The 19,381-nt window shown below is 28.4% G+C and overlaps 2 protein-coding genes across 2 annotated transcripts in view; one reads left to right on the top strand and one right to left on the bottom strand.

Moving 5' to 3' along the window:
- Positions 1 to 8,106, bottom strand: part of LOC129968741 (dual specificity mitogen-activated protein kinase kinase 7-like) — a 45,127-nt gene extending 37,021 nt beyond the window's left edge. The window contains exons 1-2 of the mRNA XM_056082940.1: positions 7,930 to 8,106; positions 484 to 589 (exon numbers count right to left, since the gene is read on the bottom strand). Coding sequence (XP_055938915.1) covers positions 484 to 589; positions 7,930 to 8,083 — 260 coding nt within the window. The 5' untranslated portion in view covers positions 8,084 to 8,106. The remainder of the gene's footprint in view (positions 1 to 483; positions 590 to 7,929) is intronic.
- Positions 8,107 to 8,439: 333 nt separating this feature from the next.
- Positions 8,440 to 19,381, top strand: part of LOC129968587 (uncharacterized) — a 33,719-nt gene continuing 22,777 nt past the window's right edge. The window contains exon 1 of the mRNA XM_056082642.1: positions 8,440 to 8,939. Within this exon, the coding sequence (XP_055938617.1) occupies positions 8,565 to 8,939 (375 nt within the window). The 5' untranslated portion in view covers positions 8,440 to 8,564. The remainder of the gene's footprint in view (positions 8,940 to 19,381) is intronic.

The following is a 19,381-nucleotide window of genomic DNA, read 5'->3' as shown; positions in this document are numbered from 1 at the left end:
ATTTTTTCTTAACTCAGGCTTATTTTTGGCTTCCTCTCTAATTGTTGTTTATTTACATACATATTTTTGCTTCTTATTATAAATATTTAAATAATAAAGTACTTTATTAAGTGTATGTGTTAATTGCCACAAATGTGTGCATATACATCTTTACCCAACTCCTTACTTTGGAATTGGTTTTTAACCACATGTCCCTATAGGATGGCTTTGCAAAAAGATTATCCTGAGACATCTCAGAATAGGGAAAAGAATCCAAACATCTATTTAATTTATCATTAAATTTTTCTAATAAATCCATTGTTACACGAGAGGCAATGGTGCAGCAAATAATATTAGATCTCCTAAGCAATTCAAGAGTTAATGGAGACAACATTATAAATAAATTTGAAGAAATATATATATATAATTATTTTAAAAGAATATTTTAATCAAATAAAAGATTGTTTAATCACAAAACACTTCAGTAAATTGCAATAAACATACGTGTCTGATGATTTCATGCTTGGTGTTGGTTGTGGCAAGACAAACTGCTTTCTATTCCGACCAGCTGAAGATGGCCGACCAGGAGAACCAAATTCCCCAATTGGAACTGAGAAAAATTGATTTATTTTTACAAAATAATATGTTTAAATAAATAAGATATACACAAATACATTTAAGAATATTATATGAGCCAATCTTCAAAGATATATCAGCTTAAACAATATTTTTAAATAGCACAAAGAAATCTATATAACTGTATGCAAAAATTCACAAATATGTTTTATAGAAATGCAAACTTCTGAATTAACTATCATAATTTATGAAGCATAAAAAAGGATTTTAGCGAAAGTTTCATGGTAATTAAATTCATTTTTAATTAATTAACAACTTTTAGATATAGTAAAAATTATTCCTAGCAAATTAAATTATTTAAATCAATTTTATTTATTCCCCAAAAGCTATTCAAAAAGCTTAAATAAATTTTGCCTAATTAAATTAATGGGAGTTGTCACCCCAACACTTTCTCACATATTTTCTAATAAAGATGTTATTCCCAACATCCTGAAAAATATTGTAGATTTTGGGTAAGGCAGAAAATGCATTACGTATTTACAAAATATCAATCTTTGGCTAACATTGTTACTGAAATTTCTATGAATCCCTTGGCAAGTTTTTGATCTTATAATCCTTGGCATGCAATTAATAGTTCCTGAAAATCAAAATTGTGTTTTAGATTCATTTTTTTCAACTCTGAAATAAAAATTTGATACAGAACCACAATTGTAGTTACAAAATCATGTACTAAATTTATTATATTTAAGCCATTGCGTTTTTGTATTATCAGAATTTACATGTTTCTACGAGTATAAACCTACAGATGATCAACTTCTTGTTGATTTCACACAAAATTTGAAAATCTCTATACTATAGATGTTAAATCTGTATATTGCATTTTATATATCTATCTTTCTTCATTTTGTAATTATCAAGTTCACTAATATTCAGACAACCAAACAGAATGAATTTTGTTCAAAATTTGATAGAAATCTATAAATTTGGTGTAAAGACCACATATCAAATTTCATCGATCTTGCACAGAGGGTTTTTGAGTAATAATAATGTAAGTCAGAGACAAAATTCAGAAAAAATGCAAAAGACTTTCATATTGAGAGAGGTCTAGATACCTTAAAATCGAGTTTAAATTTTTTTATATTTACAATACTGTGTCTACACTTCCTTTATATAAAAGTAAAAATTTTAAAAAAATTATAGAAAAAATATAAAAAATCAATTCCACACACTTTTAAAAAATGATGCAAGTAAAGCCTAATATTTAAGGAATATAATTTCAACATTGGTACAAATGATATTTTTATCTTATTTAAAAATAAAACTGCAAATAATAAGAGGATTTTATATATTATATAAAAAGTATTTATTATATATGTTTGAAAAATGTATATAATTATATGAACACAACCACTATATTGAATACTGTTGTTAAATTTAATCTTCTCGCTTATTATTTTACACAATATATGTGTGAACAATTAATAAGGTTTTATCATAATGAATTAAATACCAAGCTTTTAGTGATTCACATGTCTAAAAAATATATTAATCAAATTTTTATTGTTATAAAAATAATTTTATTGATTGTAGCAGCAATCAAGCAAAAACACTTTTCTACTATATTGCAGCAGTTACCATCTAGCATAAACATAGGAATGAAATGAAACATTTCTGTACAATAGCAACCACCAAATAAACACAAGTACATAAAATAAGGAAAACTATGGAAAGTTTGAGATTTATTGGTAGTGCAAGAACCATGTTTGGCTATACAGAACCAGATATATGCTTTAATATAATATCAGATAATAAAAGTTCCATTAAATATCATAAATAAACAAATGAACTAAGATAAAAATGCATTAAATAAATTGAAGTAACAATAAATGATTAAAATTTTTATGTTTTGGTATTTTAAAACAAACAATAATAATTATAAAATAGAAGTAAAATTCAAGAACAATGATATAATATTGTTTCAAAATAGGTAATAAGAAAATATGTGGGAGAAAGTTTAATATTAAATGCAAATAAGAAAGCGAACAGATTTTAAAAATATTTGGATGATGATTGTCACCTATTAAGTCACCCGGCAAATAATTATTATTTGCCGTTACAAGTTTCTTATGATGAATGAAAAAAGAGAAAGACAAAAAGAATAAAGAGAATTAAAAATGAGCTCATAACTAAAATCCAAATTAACTGTTAGACACTTTGATACCTTTTCACTAAATAAAATGTAAGCAAGATGAGTATATCCTAATCAGAAATCAATCAATTTCAAAATAACCTCTTGCATTGTGAAAATATGCCAGTCATTAGTCAGAAGGGATAACACATATTTAGTAACAGAATCCCACCCCCACTTTTGATCAAAAAATATCCACATGACCAAGAATCCAGCATAAAAATCACATTATAAATCTTATTCTGTAGGAGCTACAAAGTAAACAAATTCAGATAGTAATCAGATGCATCTGATTGTAATAATGAGAAAGCATTTACAAAACACTCACATTATTAATGTAATAAAATTACTCTGAATTAAAGGTGAAATATTCTAAAGAGCATAAAAAATGACAACTATCACAATAGTAAACATTGAATAGCAATTTTGAAGGTGCTAGTTCTGCTATTAAATGTCATAAAACGACCCTCTAATTTTGAGACATCTATGAAAACTAGATGAAAGGAGATTGACAAGGACAGGAAACAGTTGTTAGAAAGCAACAGAAGCAGATGTGGATTTAATGAAGGAAAATTATAAAATATCATAAAAAGAAAATTGTGGAGTATCTCTAGGCAGTGAACAAATGAAATCAACAATCTAAAAATCATGTTGCAAAATGTGTAAGTCATGCAAGAGCTTTTTGATTTTCTTATTGAAGGAGAGAATGTGGAAGTGAAGAAATATAAAGTACCATATGACATATAGGATAACTTGGAATCATTATGTCTGAAATGATTCAGAAAATTGTGACAAAGATCATAAAATCTTTCCTCTGGAAAAGTATGAAACACTCCACAGCAGATCCTAAATGCAGAGAAATAGGCCGGTTGCTGTGAAACGGCAAAATTTAAAGAACATAAACCATACAGCCATAACTGATAATAGAAAGAATGTCTACTAAATAAATAAGAAGGAAGGTTTTTTTTATCAGTAGCCCAAAATATTTTGTAGAATACTTTAAAAATATTTCTGATGCTTATGTTAGAAAAGTAAGGTGATCTTCCAATTGAAAGTTGCTCGAAAAACAAAACATTATTTGCCACAGGAAAGGAATAATCAAATAGGAATACTCGGATCAAAATGAATATTTTGCTATCTGCAGAAATGGACGCAACAATTCTCCTCTGGAAAGATATTATGTCTGTTATAATCATACTAAGCTACCAATTTATTTACTGCATTTTATAGCAGTCATTCAAAGTCATGTTATTATCTTGGTATAAGATTTATAGCTCATCACTGGTTTGATCTCTTAGTCAGTTCTTAAATTCAGAGGAAAGATGGAAATGACTTAGTACTAAGTCTGGGTTATATGGCAGGTAAACAATATCATCCCACTTAAAAGTGCTGCAGAAGCTGCTAGGTTAATAAAGAACTAACTATGAAAGCATCCATTTGTATGAACAAGGGCAATCCAAGAAATCATTCTTCTTTTGTTTTGAATGTCTATTCACAGTTATTGTGAAGTCTAACAATAGGTAACAACAATGATATTCCCTTAGCCATAACTTGCCTGTTGATAAGGATTTATTTGAACTTTATTCTTCTCTTTAAATGCATCTTTTTTTGGGGGGGGAGGGGGAGGCACTATATGAATCCAAGACACTCTAACTCTCTTTAAATTTTCTACATCATCAAATTAAGTTTTTCTATTTACTAAGCTCATTCTTCAGTGAATTTCTGCTTTACAATTAATTTCTGCTAAAGAAATCAAGCAACACATTGCAATTGGAGAAACCACCAATTCTGTGAAACCTATTAGCAAAAGTGGTACTTTACTTCCAAATTAGCCACCTTTGGCAATCAGCATGGTAGCTAATATTATTAACTTTATAGCTATTACACCATAAATATTGAATGTATTACTATCATTTTTTAAATTCACCAATTTATTTGATATAGCTGAAAAAAGTGAATTTAAATGAATTAATATGGCATTACTTACTAAGGAGGAAAATTCAAAATATACATTTATTAAAAAATGAAAGCAGAAATGAAAATCCTATTTTGGAGTTAATGTCCAAAAGAAATCAATTTTTTTAAAATCTTAATTTTAATATTAGCAAACACATGTGATTAAATGTTATGATGAATTGAATTTCAGAGCTACAGATGCTTTTGACAGCCATGTTTGGTATTTCATTCAAATAGCATTATTATGGGTAAATAAAATGAATACTGGATTTTTTACTTTGTTAAAAGGATCACTGGTAGTTTTGCAAGCAGCATGAGAAGAAACTTATTGATTTATTACAATTGCAGGTTGCATATAAAAATTTTATTGAAAATAAAGAAAAATGTATAGAAATGAAACTGATACCAATAAAAAGTTTGATAATGAGTTTAAAATGTAATAAAAATAATAAAAGTTGAGTTTTAAAATAAATAATAATAATAATAAAATAATGTAATAAATAATAATAATAAAAGTGAGTAATAAAAGTCGAGTTTTAAGATAATGTAAAAGCCATTTTTGTGAAACAATAGTTTTGGAAGATATTGCCATCAATTTCCATATGGAAATCATAACAATTACTTATCTGGTGACAGTTAAGTTTACTTTTGTAATAGATTATATTTTCTCATTGACATCTACTTTTTTTTTTTTTTTTCATATCTTTCCTCTGACTGAATGGAGTTTTTGGTGACATGGATCTGCACAGCATTTCTAATGATATTTTGCATCTCATTAATTAGCAAAGCATTGCATTACAATACTAAAAATATATTTATTTACATTTGACTGTTGCTATTCAATGTCATGTAATAAGAGCAATTTCTAAGCCATGCATTTTAGCATTTATATATTTAGAAGTGGTAACTATATGATTTTCATGTTACTTTTATATCTGTATATAGCTTTTTTTTTCTTTTCTTGGATGTCATAATGGAATAAAGACATCTTTTTCTATATTGTCTGTGCCTTTTCCTCCATTCCATTACATTCATGGTACCACAATGATGGAAGAATTTATAAAATATCTCCGTAGATGAATGATTAAAATGAATTTGTGAGTCATTATCTTAGCATTAACTTAAAAGAGAACATGTGCCAAAAGATATCAAACCAATTAACCAAAATAATTTCTAAAGAATAAATGAACAAAAGAAATACAAAAAACATGCCTTAATTATACACTTATACAAATAAAAATCTAAATGCATAAATTACGATAATGTGCGTAGAATGACATGATTGAAAAATCATTTTCATGATAGTACAACTTAATTTCCAAGACATAAATTCTATTAGCTATATTTATATACAGGCAACACAACTCAGACTGCTGTTAGCAGTAGCAAAGGTTATAGTTTGAGAGGTGCAGCCACCCACTGTGCATTCCTACTTCTTGTCACATACCTGCCTATTTAGCCATTCAACAGGAAATCAGACAGAAGGGGTTAATGGGGGAAAAAAAACACCCTTATATTTTGCAACTTTTTTTTTTACCTGTTACTTTTTTGCTATTAAATATAGCCTTGAGTGGACATCTCATTTTCATCTGCTATTAAAATGCTTCATTTCAAAAGCAGGAGCAGAAAAAGAATTTCAGCATAAATTTCTATTTTATTGTTTAGTTTTATCAAATAAAAAAAAGGGAAATATTAAATATATGCATACAATATCAACAACTGGAAAGGCCAATACTTCAGGCCAATAAATTGATGATCACAGCCAACTTTTAAATTGAATAGTACAAGAATTTTTTATATTCATTTAAAATAAAATGAAATCTTACATGAAAATGGATTTTAAATGATGAGGGATCTATTTCTATTCAATATGAATTTTATAGTACTTATGAAAGACAATTTAAAAAGTATACATAAAAAATATTTAATTAAATTGTCTAAAATAATATTAACTTTTTTTTTCTTCGAATTTCTTGTAGTAGAAAGTTTAAAATTCTAAAGGTAGAGAATAGTTATTAATAGCCTTAACACCAATGAAAGATTATATAAATGATAACTGATAATATTGATTTCAACTGCTTTTTAAAAATTTCACAATAATCATTAAGGGGAAAAGTGAAGAAGTATCAACAATAGTGAAAAGATGCAGAAATATATATATATATATATATATATATATATATATATATATATATATATTCTTTTTACCTCAGAATAAATCAGATTTTTTGCAAAGCAGAAAATTTTTTACCCAAACCCATCAAACAAACTAATATAAAGAGAAATGTTAATAAACAAATAAAACACATTTATGATTTATCATCTTAAAAAAATTACAACTTGGTGCATTCGGCATCATTTACCTGATTCTTCTAATATGACCAAAGCCAGTAAGAACATCATAAATATATTAATATTAGTAGAGCTATCCAAATTGTCAAATTAATAATACTTATTATTCTAGCATTCAGAAATCAGCTATTTTTTCATAAAAATAATTGTTAAAAACACATAATAAACAAATTCCAATATAGTGTTAACTATAAAGTAGATTCATACACATCAACTGACAAGTACAAAAGAAAGAAAATGACAGTATTGTAAGAAAAAAATGCTTAAAAATAAATTACCGATTATTCAATATCAAACCTTTATAAAACAATATAAAAACAAGTATAAAAAACATTTAATTAATTAGTTAATAACAGTAAGTTCCAAAAAGATTGAGCGGCCATTAACCAGAAAATGATGCATGAAAAATAATAATAATTATTATTATGTTTAAAACTGTCTTCCTTCAGGCTTTGACTTTTTAAATAATCTTAAGCTTTCACATTAGATGGATTTTTAAAATATAAATAAGAGACAGCCGCACGGTATTGACCAAAAAATCAAAGCATCAACAAATAAGATATTATTAAACAATGGAAACCAAATAAATAACCAAAAAAATTAATATAATACTACATGCAAAGTTTTTTTAAGAAAAAAATGACAAACAAAAATAATTTAACTAAGATCCCTCAAATTCACTTCAAATATAAATATAATATAAATGTGGAATTCTACACTCTTCATACAATTGATGGCTATGATTCACTTCACATTCGAAATCTAGTAATTGAAAAAGATTAATTAACATAAGGATAAGTTACAGCAATTATAAACAAATAAATTTTTAATATAAACAAATAAGTTTCGAAGTGTGGGAAAATTAGATTTCCGCTTACGAGTTTTTAGTTTCGGTCGAGGTGTATGTTGAGGACTTGTAAAACCCGATGTTAAATCTCTTGGAAGTTTATCTTTGCTTCTAGCTTCATTTTCAGCTCGTAAACGAGCCTCTAAATTCATTAATTTATTATGAAAAGAAGCCATAGTCGCCATGTCAGATTTCACTTGTCTCTGTTCTGCTGTTATTGCTAGAGTTGAGAAGAGCATCAACTTCTCAGCTATTTAGTATAACCTTTCGAGGGGAATATTAAAAAAAAAAAAATACTTTAAATAAAAGCTTAGGTGAAATTGCATCCACTAGAATAAAATATTTTGCAACTAAAAATTATTTCCAGTCTTTAATTTTTTTCTTAGAATACTTTGAGAAAGACGACTATCTGATTATGTAAAGTATTAAAGAAGGGGGGGGGGGGGGTAGGAAAAAAAAAAAAAAGAAAGGACAATAGTTTTTTGGCTGAGCCAATCAAACTATTATTTCTACAGTCAGTCTCATAACCGTAAGGAAGAAAAGAAGTAAATAAATAACGTCGATGTACCGACAACTATCCGCAATCTGAAACAGATGTCATGGGATATATGTTCTTCTTGTTACTTAATTGCATTGTTAATTTTTAGCTCTTGTTAATTCACGGATATGTCTTTTTACCATTATATATTATCTTTCAATTCCATAGTATTCATTTTATTTTTCATATATAACAATTGTCTTGCAATTGAAAATGATTTACCTGAATCGCAAAAAATTCTAAAACATGAATTATCCTCTGCAAAATCCTTTCCTGAAAGTAATATTTCTATTTCACAGGGAAATATTTCGCGATTTAATCGCCAGCTGGATTCTGACGTGGAAAGTAGGTTTCATATAACTAAAAATACTATTATACGCACTGGAGAATCGAGAATATTAGGAGCGAAATATTTAAATGAGACTGTGCTCCCTAACAATCACGATTGCTTAACATGGTGTTTAGAAACACCAAACTGCAATGCTGTGGTATATGAAGATAAGGTAAGATCTATATTTTATATATAGGAATATAAATTCTGTAATATAATTCCTCTTGGTGAATTTTTGCTTTACAAAATTGGCATATGTCTTTGCCTTTTCAAAAGCAAACAATTTAAGGGAGAAAATGACACAATGAAAAGAAACAATGCTGCATATCCTTTTAACCTTTTCTTGTGTTAGTGTTATAGTCATCCATGAAAACTTGCAATATCTTTAACCAAGGGTAGTTTTGTCTTTAAACAAGAAATATATGCAAATCATTTAATCGAAATATAATACCTAAGCATCTCTCTTGGGTGGCCAGTTAACAAGGAAACTAGAAATGGCCAGGGAATTCCAGAAAATTTGGAAAAATCAGAAACATTTATTTTAAAATTGGATTTTTTTTTGTTTTAATAAATGAGTATGATTATGGTGTGAGAAATGCTGGCCATCCATGTTTCTTTGCACATGCTGGACAGCAGAATATTTGTATTTAAGTTTCCAAAGGGTCAAAACGTTGCTGATAAGGATCACCAGTTTTGTATTTGAGGGGTTTCTTTCACATTTTAAGCAGTGTTGTCATGTATCTAGTTTATGATGGATAAACTAAATAGTTTATTGCTTGTCATAGTTTTATATTCTATATCTTTATCATATCAGCAGGCTTGTAAAGTGCCATTAGTCACAACACAACACATATCCTTATCAATATATTTTTTAAAAAAATATTTACTCTTTCTTCACGATTCTTTGTAAATTTTATGGTATAATTTATAAATTCACTGATTTTTAGACTAAATTGCAATTGATGTCCAATTTAGTATTTGATCTCTAAGTAAACAATTTAGGAATAGTAAAGTTGGTTATATTAAATAGTATCCAGAAATGCAATGAAAAAAATTAATAAATCCTATTTAATTATTGTATATATAAATATAATATATATCCCAAATGTTTTTTTTTCTCAGAACATTAAGTTATTGCCATATGTAGTGCAAATAGTTTTGCTTTTGCATTCTGTGGAAAATGCAGCATACTGTCTGTCCACGACAAGAACACTGCTAGACAATCGTCTATGTTTACGGCGGGCGTTATAGAAACAGGTTTCGTTAGGGACAATCCATTTTGAATGGGTGGAGTCGGACAGAAGTCTGGGGGGTATTCTTTTTCTTGGCGTCAATGTAAAGCGATAAAAGAAAACCTGTTGCTTATTCATCTTCTCGCTTTAGTCACAGTTGCACGTATCTTTATATTCGCTTAGCTTACTTCTTTTATATTTTATTAATCTTTTCTTTGGTTAATATTAATTTTACAAAGCTTATCTTGAATTAATTAAGTAGAGACAGTGGAATTGGATCAGGAAATAATAGAATATTTTAGAATGAAGTTACTATGGGCTAAATTAAGATAAAACCTTGGAAATTAATTAAATTGAAATTAGAGTTTATATATATATATATATATATATATATACTTTTATAGCTTTTTCTGGATCAAAAACTTTTATTTAATGTTATAAACTGAAATTTAATAAAATAATTGTCGTAAATTAGAATTTAACTTTTTAACATAAATAAGATCACCTTTTGAATTGATCGATATATGGAACTAGGAAATATAGAAATCCATTTCAGATCATATTTATAAAAAATGAACAATTGAAACTTTTAAAGCAAATTATACTCAGCTGTGTGTATGAGTAAAATGAATTGACTATTGATTTTGAATTTTTTATTTAAAAAGTGTATTGAAAATTTATTAAAAAAAAGTACTTGCAGGGAACTTTGAATTTCATTATTTTTTAAAGAAGTATACTTTACAATTCAGTATTTTATTTTCATCGAAATTATTGAATAATTTCCTTAAATCTACAGGTATAATTAATTCAGTTATCTCCTATCACAATCATTGTTAAGATAAAAAAAATGAGAAGGGGGAAAAAAACCCGTTGTTTTAACCTTTTGCTTTTAGTGTTAAATAATAATTATGAGAAATTGTATTTATCGTTTTAAAAGAAAAAAGAATTACTTTGAAATTAAAGTGATTCTATTATGCTATATGAAAATATTTAAAGATTAAAACGATTTAATTTCTTTTCTGGAATTGAATGAGTATATGCAATTGTTAAGAAGTAATTCTATTAATTTTGTATTGCGAAATATTATTCAACTATATAATGGTATGAAGAAAATATTATATTATAGGTAGCGCATTATTTTTTTTCAATAAAATAAAGAAAAATAGTCATTTATTCAGGCTTGTTTTCTCGCCTTCTTGTTGTTTCAATAGCTTTCCTTCTTAACTATGATTCTAAGAATCTAAAAATTTATGCACGTTAATGTGAGTTAGAAGGATTCAAGTATTTAACGAGATTCCTTTCTACTCAGGTGCGCTGATTGTGATAATAAAACGGTAGCAGATAAGTATTCTCAAACGGCGTTGATGGGCTTTGAATAGAAATGTGAAGAACTTTGGGAGGGAAGAATTTTCAATCCCGAAGTGATAAAATGCATGCAGGAATTTGGATCCTTTATTGCTTCGAGCTCATGACTACTGATATACATGGAAAAGAAAAGCTCATTTATCACTCTATTATTTAAATTGACAGTTCGTGAGAAAAAATTTTCTTTGAAATAATTGTATTTCTTTTTCAAGCCGGGGGAAATGAATAAATGGTAATCTGGAATACAACAATAAACTTTTACCGCGTTTTTCGTAGAATAATAATGTAAAGCGATGTTAGGCTTATTTAGTTGGGTTCCTTTAAGTCCGGGACATCTGGCACGTGCATGAATGAACATTTGAATTATCTTCAAATTCAGAATACTTTTACATCTAAACTTTGCGAAATTAATTATGCTGTAAAAAGCTTGTGCATATTGAAAATAAGTTACAAATAAAAGTTTGATTTTTAAAAATCGGAAAATTGATAGTATGGTAATTGTTAATTTTATGTCTCGGGAAATAGCATATACATCAGAAAAATAAATAAATATAAATTTTGAAAGGTTTCAAGCATATTTAACAATGGACATTTTACTTTATAACAGAATAAAAGCAACCTTTTATGTTAAATTAGACAGATTACCTCGCGTTTTCTGCGGAGAATTTGATATTAATAACTTATATAAATTTAAAACAAATGAAATGAAGACGATTAATGTTTTGTCATGCATGATTTTACTTCTTAATTATTATTTTTTTTCTTTTTGTGCAATCGTTAGACATACAAATAATTATTCAGTTTTTCTATTTGATTTGTATTGTTCTTTGTATACATATGACGGGAATATCAGATATTTTCAATATTCCGAGCATGCAAATGATTTTCAGCTTAGTGAATTACTTTTTTAATTTGTTTTCAAGAATTAAATGCAATAATACCAAATATCGCCAATTTCGCGCTAAACGTGCCAACGTAAGAAACTGGAATGAATTTCTACCTCTGTGAAATGAACTCTTCCTACAGTAACCTGTTTCTATAACGCCCGCCATAAACATAGACGATTGTCTAGCAGTGTTCTTGTCGTGGACAGACAGGTAACTAAAGCCCACCTCCTGTTGTTATGATTTTCAGCTTTAATGATTCTCTTTTATTCAAAAGTGAAAAATTGTTCATTTTATTATATTTTTTTTTTTTTTCTTCAAGCTGATCTACCATGCCTTACAAAAACAAAAGTATTTTTGTGTTATTAACATTTAATTATTTTAAACCATATGTAAAATATTGATCCAATGTTATAATTCAAAACTAATTTATTGTAAATAAATATTATACCAGACTTAATTTAATTTTCCACTTTTTGAAATCTGCTTGTCTATCTATCTGACATCCTTGCTAATATTTTTTAAAAATTGTTTTCTTTATCCCCCGAAGTATTGAGAGGCATTCAGAATCTAGAAATTCATTAAATTACTAGGTCTTAAAATATTTATAAAAAAAAATTTATGGCACTTTAAAATTTCCCCTTCACATTAGGTAAAATGTTTCTGAATTTTAAAACAAAATGAAACACATTTAAATATACTTGGTACATTATTACATAGTTCTTCAGTAACTTTCTCAAAAATTCACCTCAATGTAACATTTTTCTTGCATGTTTTGATATGTATGAAATCAGTTGCCATAAACATTTACAAAATTTATTCATGCATGGTTGTTTTAAAATTTATAATTCTGAAACATTTATTATACATTGAGAAAAAAATTAGATGATAAGGAATACTTTTCTGTTTTTCTCTACATGATGCAAATGCATTTAATGGTTTAAGTATTCTGTCAATGTTCAAATGATTTTTCTATTATGTTTGGCAGATTTTAATTTAAGACAATTTTGCTGTCAATAAATAATTTCTTTTATTTTGATATAGCACACCTTTTAGTTTAAAATTGCATATTGATATTTCTATTTGCATTTATAAATGATTTTTTTCTTCTTTTTTTTTCTATTACTGGAATAATTTTTTAATTCTGATTTAGGGTCGTTAAACAGAATGAATGAATAGAAAAAGTCTGAAAGGACCAAACAGATCAGTTCATTCTTAAGTTCTCTGCCAATATGCTTGTGATTTTGTACTACATCTTTCATGAGTAAATCTTTGAAAATCAGTTCCCAAATAAGACTGGCAGGCTAAAAGCCCATCAGACCTCAAAATATCTTTTAGTGTTTTATGTAATGATCGAAATATTTGAAAAAAAATGGCAAAAGGATTATAAAAATGTAGCTTATCTGAAATCTAATATGACAAGTATCTGTTTTATTTTATATTGATTTCAGTTCAAAATTGTAGAATGATTTTTCGCATACTATCAATATCACATATTAAGAACATAATGTGCAGTAAATGAGGAGGGAAATGAAGCTGTATCATTCTGAAGATTTCAGATATATCCAAAAAAAGCCAGGGAAATATTTTATAAATCTAAAAATATCAGGGAAAATCAGACAGTAGAAATAATGGCCACTTTGCTGTCAATGTATTCCGGTGATTTTTTTTCTTTCTTAATTTCCCTTAAGGTCGCCATTTACAATGTTAAATTAAATTTTGTATTCTTTCTTAAAAAAAATTAAGGAAGATGATGGGAAGTTTGATTGAAGTTTTTCATTTTAAATTATTTTGTGTGGAGATATATTATACATTTAAAGTATTATACATATATAAAAAAAATATTTATCTTAAAAAAGAACATTATTTTGTGCATTGGTTACTATTAAGAACTAAGATTATACATATTGTTACGGAACTCCCTCTACTAAGTCCATAAAGTCACCGGATTTGCTTGTAATGGGTGTATGGTGTAACACAATCAACAGGCCTCAGTAACAATCGACAATTTTTATTAACACAAGGACACGAATACACGAACAACAAATACACAGCCGAGACGCAACACATAGCAACGCAGTACAAACAGCAGCCCACAAGTAGTAATAGGTAGCTAACAACAATCACAGTCGATGCTGCTTTTATAATAAACTCCAGGATTCGGCACGCTGCTCAATTCACCAATCGCTTGAGCTGCACTCAACTCCTACATTTCGCTGGACCGAACCAACTAATTATCCGTTGACTCGCTATGCGACTTGAAACCTCTCGGTGATTCTATGCACGACTGTCCTCAGACTACTGGCCTTTTACAGTTCCAGAGAGGGCAGAGTAGGTTCTGGAACAATCGTGCACACACATATCACAATCGTGCTTCTATTGGCTCTATCGCCAAAATTCTTGAAGATTCTAGTATTATCTAGTTTGTCGTCGAGCCCTGGGATCACTCATTCAGCAGCCGATCAGCATCCAACAGAGCTTATTGTAAAATTTTCTTTCCAGTGATTGAATTATCAATATCATAGATTGCTAATTCACACGTGCTGGGAAGTAATATCATAGATTTGTAACAATATTTTTACTTTTTCACATTTATACCCTAAATCAGCCGGTGTCCTAACCAATGGGTACCGCATCTTCCCCGTGATCTGGGTGTCCCGGGTCCTAGTCCTTGTTCGGCCATGGTTGTTCTCTACCCTATGTTCTATCTGTGAATTGTGTGAAAGAGCCCTCCTGTACAAAGGGGTTGTGCAAGCGAGTGTGTGAGCGTCATCTTTCATATGAGATAAAGTCAGACTTTTGCCCTCGGGTGCTCAAGGGTCTTTACCTTCAGAAGCTACTGCACACCTCTTTTCCCGATCTCTTGTTTTGGTTTGAATTGGTATTCAATCCAAGAGAGATAAGCAACAACGCCATCATTCATACAGATACTGGTGTTTTAGTATCTATTATCATATAAAATTGAAGAATGGAAATAATCTTTGAGCCATACGATTTCAAAAATAAAAATAGTTGCAAAAGGTGGGAAAATGATGTCAAATAATATGTGAATGTGATAGGTAAAGTGGCCTTACATCAAATAAAAAGCTGTTGCTTTGCAATGAATATTAAAATGAATGTAAATATTTTGTTTTAGCTTTGTAATAATTAAAAGCTAAATGCAATATTCAAAATTATACTAATTGCAACACTTACGTTCTAGAAAACAGCTAGTTTGTTTGTTTATGCTGCTGCTTGAAGTTGGGTACCTCATTTAACTTTTCTTCCATATTTTGTTTAATAGTTTTCATCAGGTTGACTGTGCTGAAAATTTCATATAGGCCCCAAGAATACTTTCTCTGTAATAGGTAAGCTGGATTTATTACAAATATTTTTCTTTGTAACTTAAGTAAAACGGAGTAAAATTATCAGTTAGATTTAATATACATCTATGTTCTAAAATAATTTAATTTGTAAAAAAGATGTTAGTTAAATATTAATTCAACTAAGAATATATTACTTTTTTGAGTACATAGGATAAAACACAACCGAGTTCAAATGTAATAAAATTAAGTTCCGTTTAGATGGTATTTCCACAATATTAAATTGACGAATTCTTACTGACAATTTTTTTGTAACACAACTTTCGAATTACTCTAGTAAAATAATTCATTTTTTAAATAAATGTTGATAACATTGTGTCAAGAATAGAAGTTTAAAACTTTTTTCTAATATTGTTAAGAAAGAAGTTTAAATTAATAAAATTTCAAATAAAAAGAATAAAAAAATCGTTTGGCCCAAAAATTTGTTCATTTTCTCTATTTTAATCTTTACATTTTTAATGAGTGATATTTTCGCACGTTTCTTTAGAAATAATATATCTTTAATATATGGTTTAAGTAAGTTAGACAGAAATTAAAAGGTATATTTAATTTATTTCTTGAAGCGAATATAAAGGTGCTTGTGTGCTATTATTAAAATTAAAAGGAAGACTAAACTTTAAATATCTGTACATGTGTAAATTTCTTATTTTATAACGATTTTCTTTCCCCTTTGCAGAATTGCAGTATTGAGAAAATATGTGAAAAGGAATGCACGAAAATATCTACATGCATGTTTGCAATTAATACTGTTAGCTGTGATTTGGGGCAAGACCATCTACACAGCAATTCAACTGTTAGAGATACCGTATCAGACATTGTAACGAATGGTTATCGATGATCTTGAGCATAAGAGGCTTGGATGCGAAGCATGTGGCTGATATGCTAAGAAGAATCATGCAATAGAATGCCTTGCATTCACTTTACAATGTGGACATTCATTTAATCATGCACATGTATCAAATTTAATACAGACATATTTTAAATACCTAAACACCAGACAGAGAGAGACAGCCTTTTTAGAGGAAAATCAATAGAGTAGGATTACCTTAGAGATGTGAAACATTGGGGAAAATGTATGGTTAAATGCACATCTGAACAGTTTGGTTCATCTCGAGCAACCAACTTAGCAGCTAAAATTGTTTATACTTTCTTCATTACTTATTTTCCAAGTTATTGTTAACATAAATTCTATGAGAGTCCCAGATAATTTTCAATTTATATGGAATTGGCAGGTGTACATATAGTTATAACAGTGATTTTTGAGCGAAAATCGTCATGTAATGATTATATGAAGTCGATCTTATTGCGTAAAAGGGTTGTAAAATTTATTTTTTGTACATCTACAAATGAGGATCATATGCCTATTTTTATTATTTACAAAGCAGCTCATTTATAAAAGCAATGGTCTAAAGGTGGTCCTAATGAGTGCTTTATATGTATGTATTGTTTGCTGGATGTTAGATCAGTTTTTAAACCCTGGACAGATCATTTTATCAAATTCACTTTTGGGTTGCTAAAGCTTTTTTTAGTTTATAATAAATGTGGGAATCACGTGATTTGCAGAAAAGACAAAAAGACTATTGCTAATTTCATTACTGTTTTGTTCTTGCAACCAGACACATCATACTCTTCCACTATTAGATAATGAACTATTTTTCCATTTAATTCCTCAACTTACATGCCCATTTTTGGAACATGCTCAGCGGCATTTTCACACCAAATTGTACTTGCATATCTTATTTTATTGATTATTTGCACAAATATATTTTCTGAGCATAAGAATATTTGTTAATGAAAAAAGTTTTATTTAAAAGACAAATGCCCTTTTTAAATTTATAATAGATGTGCTTTTTTAAGCAAAAAACGAAAAACTGACCTGTACCTTTTCAGTATTAATTATACTTTTTTTTAACTTATTCTTTCCATAAAAAAAATTATTATTTTTTAAATCGTTATATATAAAAAGTATTGGAATTACAAGCGAATCATTATTTTACATGTAGTTTACATTTGAAATTTTTTAGAAAAAAGAGTTGATTCAACCTTTAAAATGTACAGTTATATATATATATATATATATATATATATATATATATATATATATATATATATATATACTTGCTTGTATCATCATTATTTTTTTTTTTAAATAAAAGTATTTTCTTGGAATGATGACAAAAGTATGTTGTATATATCTATGTTAATAAAAGCATATCTGGAAATTTATAAAAATTCGTCTGTTTTTATCATGAATGTCAAGTTAGTTTTTGATATGATAAGAGAATGCATTTTACATAAGGATTTACGGCTTTTTTTTTTTTTTTTTGCAAAGAGAAGGTAATCAGATTTTCTAGATCATTCTTTGCATTAAGGAATTGGGGATTTTTAATCAAAAGTTTTTACTCATCCTTGTTATGGCAAAGTAAATAGTTTCTTATCATTTTTTCGAATAATTTTTGCTATATTTTCATTCTTTAATAGATTCTGTCCAGGTGATACTTTAGAAACTTGATTGCAAGCTGTTTTGAATAGTCCTTTCAAAATTTGAATTCATTGTTCTTTACTCCGAAAATGATAAAAAAAAATTATACTTGTTATATTCAATAGCCCATCCCACTGTGTGTGTGGGGGGGGGGCGCTCCTCCGAATTTGAGAATGAGAAACTGTCACCATGGTAATTAGTTCTCTCCACCTGGGTAAGTACAGAAATGGTGTATGGTCAATTACCCTCTACCGATGAAGGGACTTGCTTCCGACAGGAAGGGTTGTATTGTGACTAGTGATGGCCTTTAGGGCTCAACCTTAGTTTCTGCCAATGCTGCTGCAACAGTCTGGTCATTTAGATTTATTCTCAAGGCAGGGCGGAGTAGTCAATGTGTGATATTCAATAACCCATAGAAAATAGTCAAAGACCAATGTGGACACTGAATATGCTGTGCATCAACTGCTAACTTCTCTTTTGTTCAAATTATGAAATTATATCCTTTCAGCATAAATTTCTTTTTTTTATCAGTTGTATCATCTTGAGGAAACAAAGACAACATTATTATAGATTTTCTTTTCAGGACTGCCGCGCCACAGAAGAAGAGAGAACAAGGGAAACCGGGAAAACAAAGGGAACAAATATCCTCTAAAAAAACCGGGAAAATGCAGGGAAATTTGAAAATTTTTGTAAAAACAAGGGGAAATATAGGGAATTTTAAGTTTCTTAGTTATTTTTTCCCGTCCAAAAAATGTTAATCTCTAAAGATCGCAAGAATAAAAGATCGTAGTGATAGCTTCCAAAAACGAAAAAATGCCATTTGCAATTGTGTAAAGCGGAAACTCAGCTCTTTTATACTCTCTCTCTCCTTTATTTCTGTTTAGATCATTCCAGTTTCGATTTGGAGACAGCTGTTCTTTTTCCATGAGATTTCTGAATTGCAGCTAATGGGCAGGGCAAGACTTCTGCAACTGTATGAATTAATAGAATACATTTTTCTGGCAGGATTAGCAACATTTAATCTGTGGAAGCAATGCGGTGGTGATTAGTCCATTATACTTGAGTTTATTGAATAGTTTGTTTATTATTTGCGTTACTATAAGCTTATTTAATCCACGTTAGATATTTTTAAATCAATGAGATGCTCAAAACTCGTATGTCATACGAATTGGACAGATAAAAATATCAATCTCGATTTTGCTGAATGGGGTTCAAAAAGTTCCACAAAATCAATTTTTTATGTACTGCTCGTTTTGCCTAAGTAATGTGGGAAAATAGGTCACACTAAT

Source organism: Argiope bruennichi, chromosome 5, assembly GCF_947563725.1.
Source record: "Argiope bruennichi chromosome 5, qqArgBrue1.1, whole genome shotgun sequence".
Taxonomy (NCBI): domain Eukaryota; kingdom Metazoa; phylum Arthropoda; class Arachnida; order Araneae; family Araneidae; genus Argiope; species Argiope bruennichi.
The sequence above is the reverse complement of the archived record's forward strand: the minus strand, read 5'-3'. Positions and strand labels throughout refer to the sequence as shown.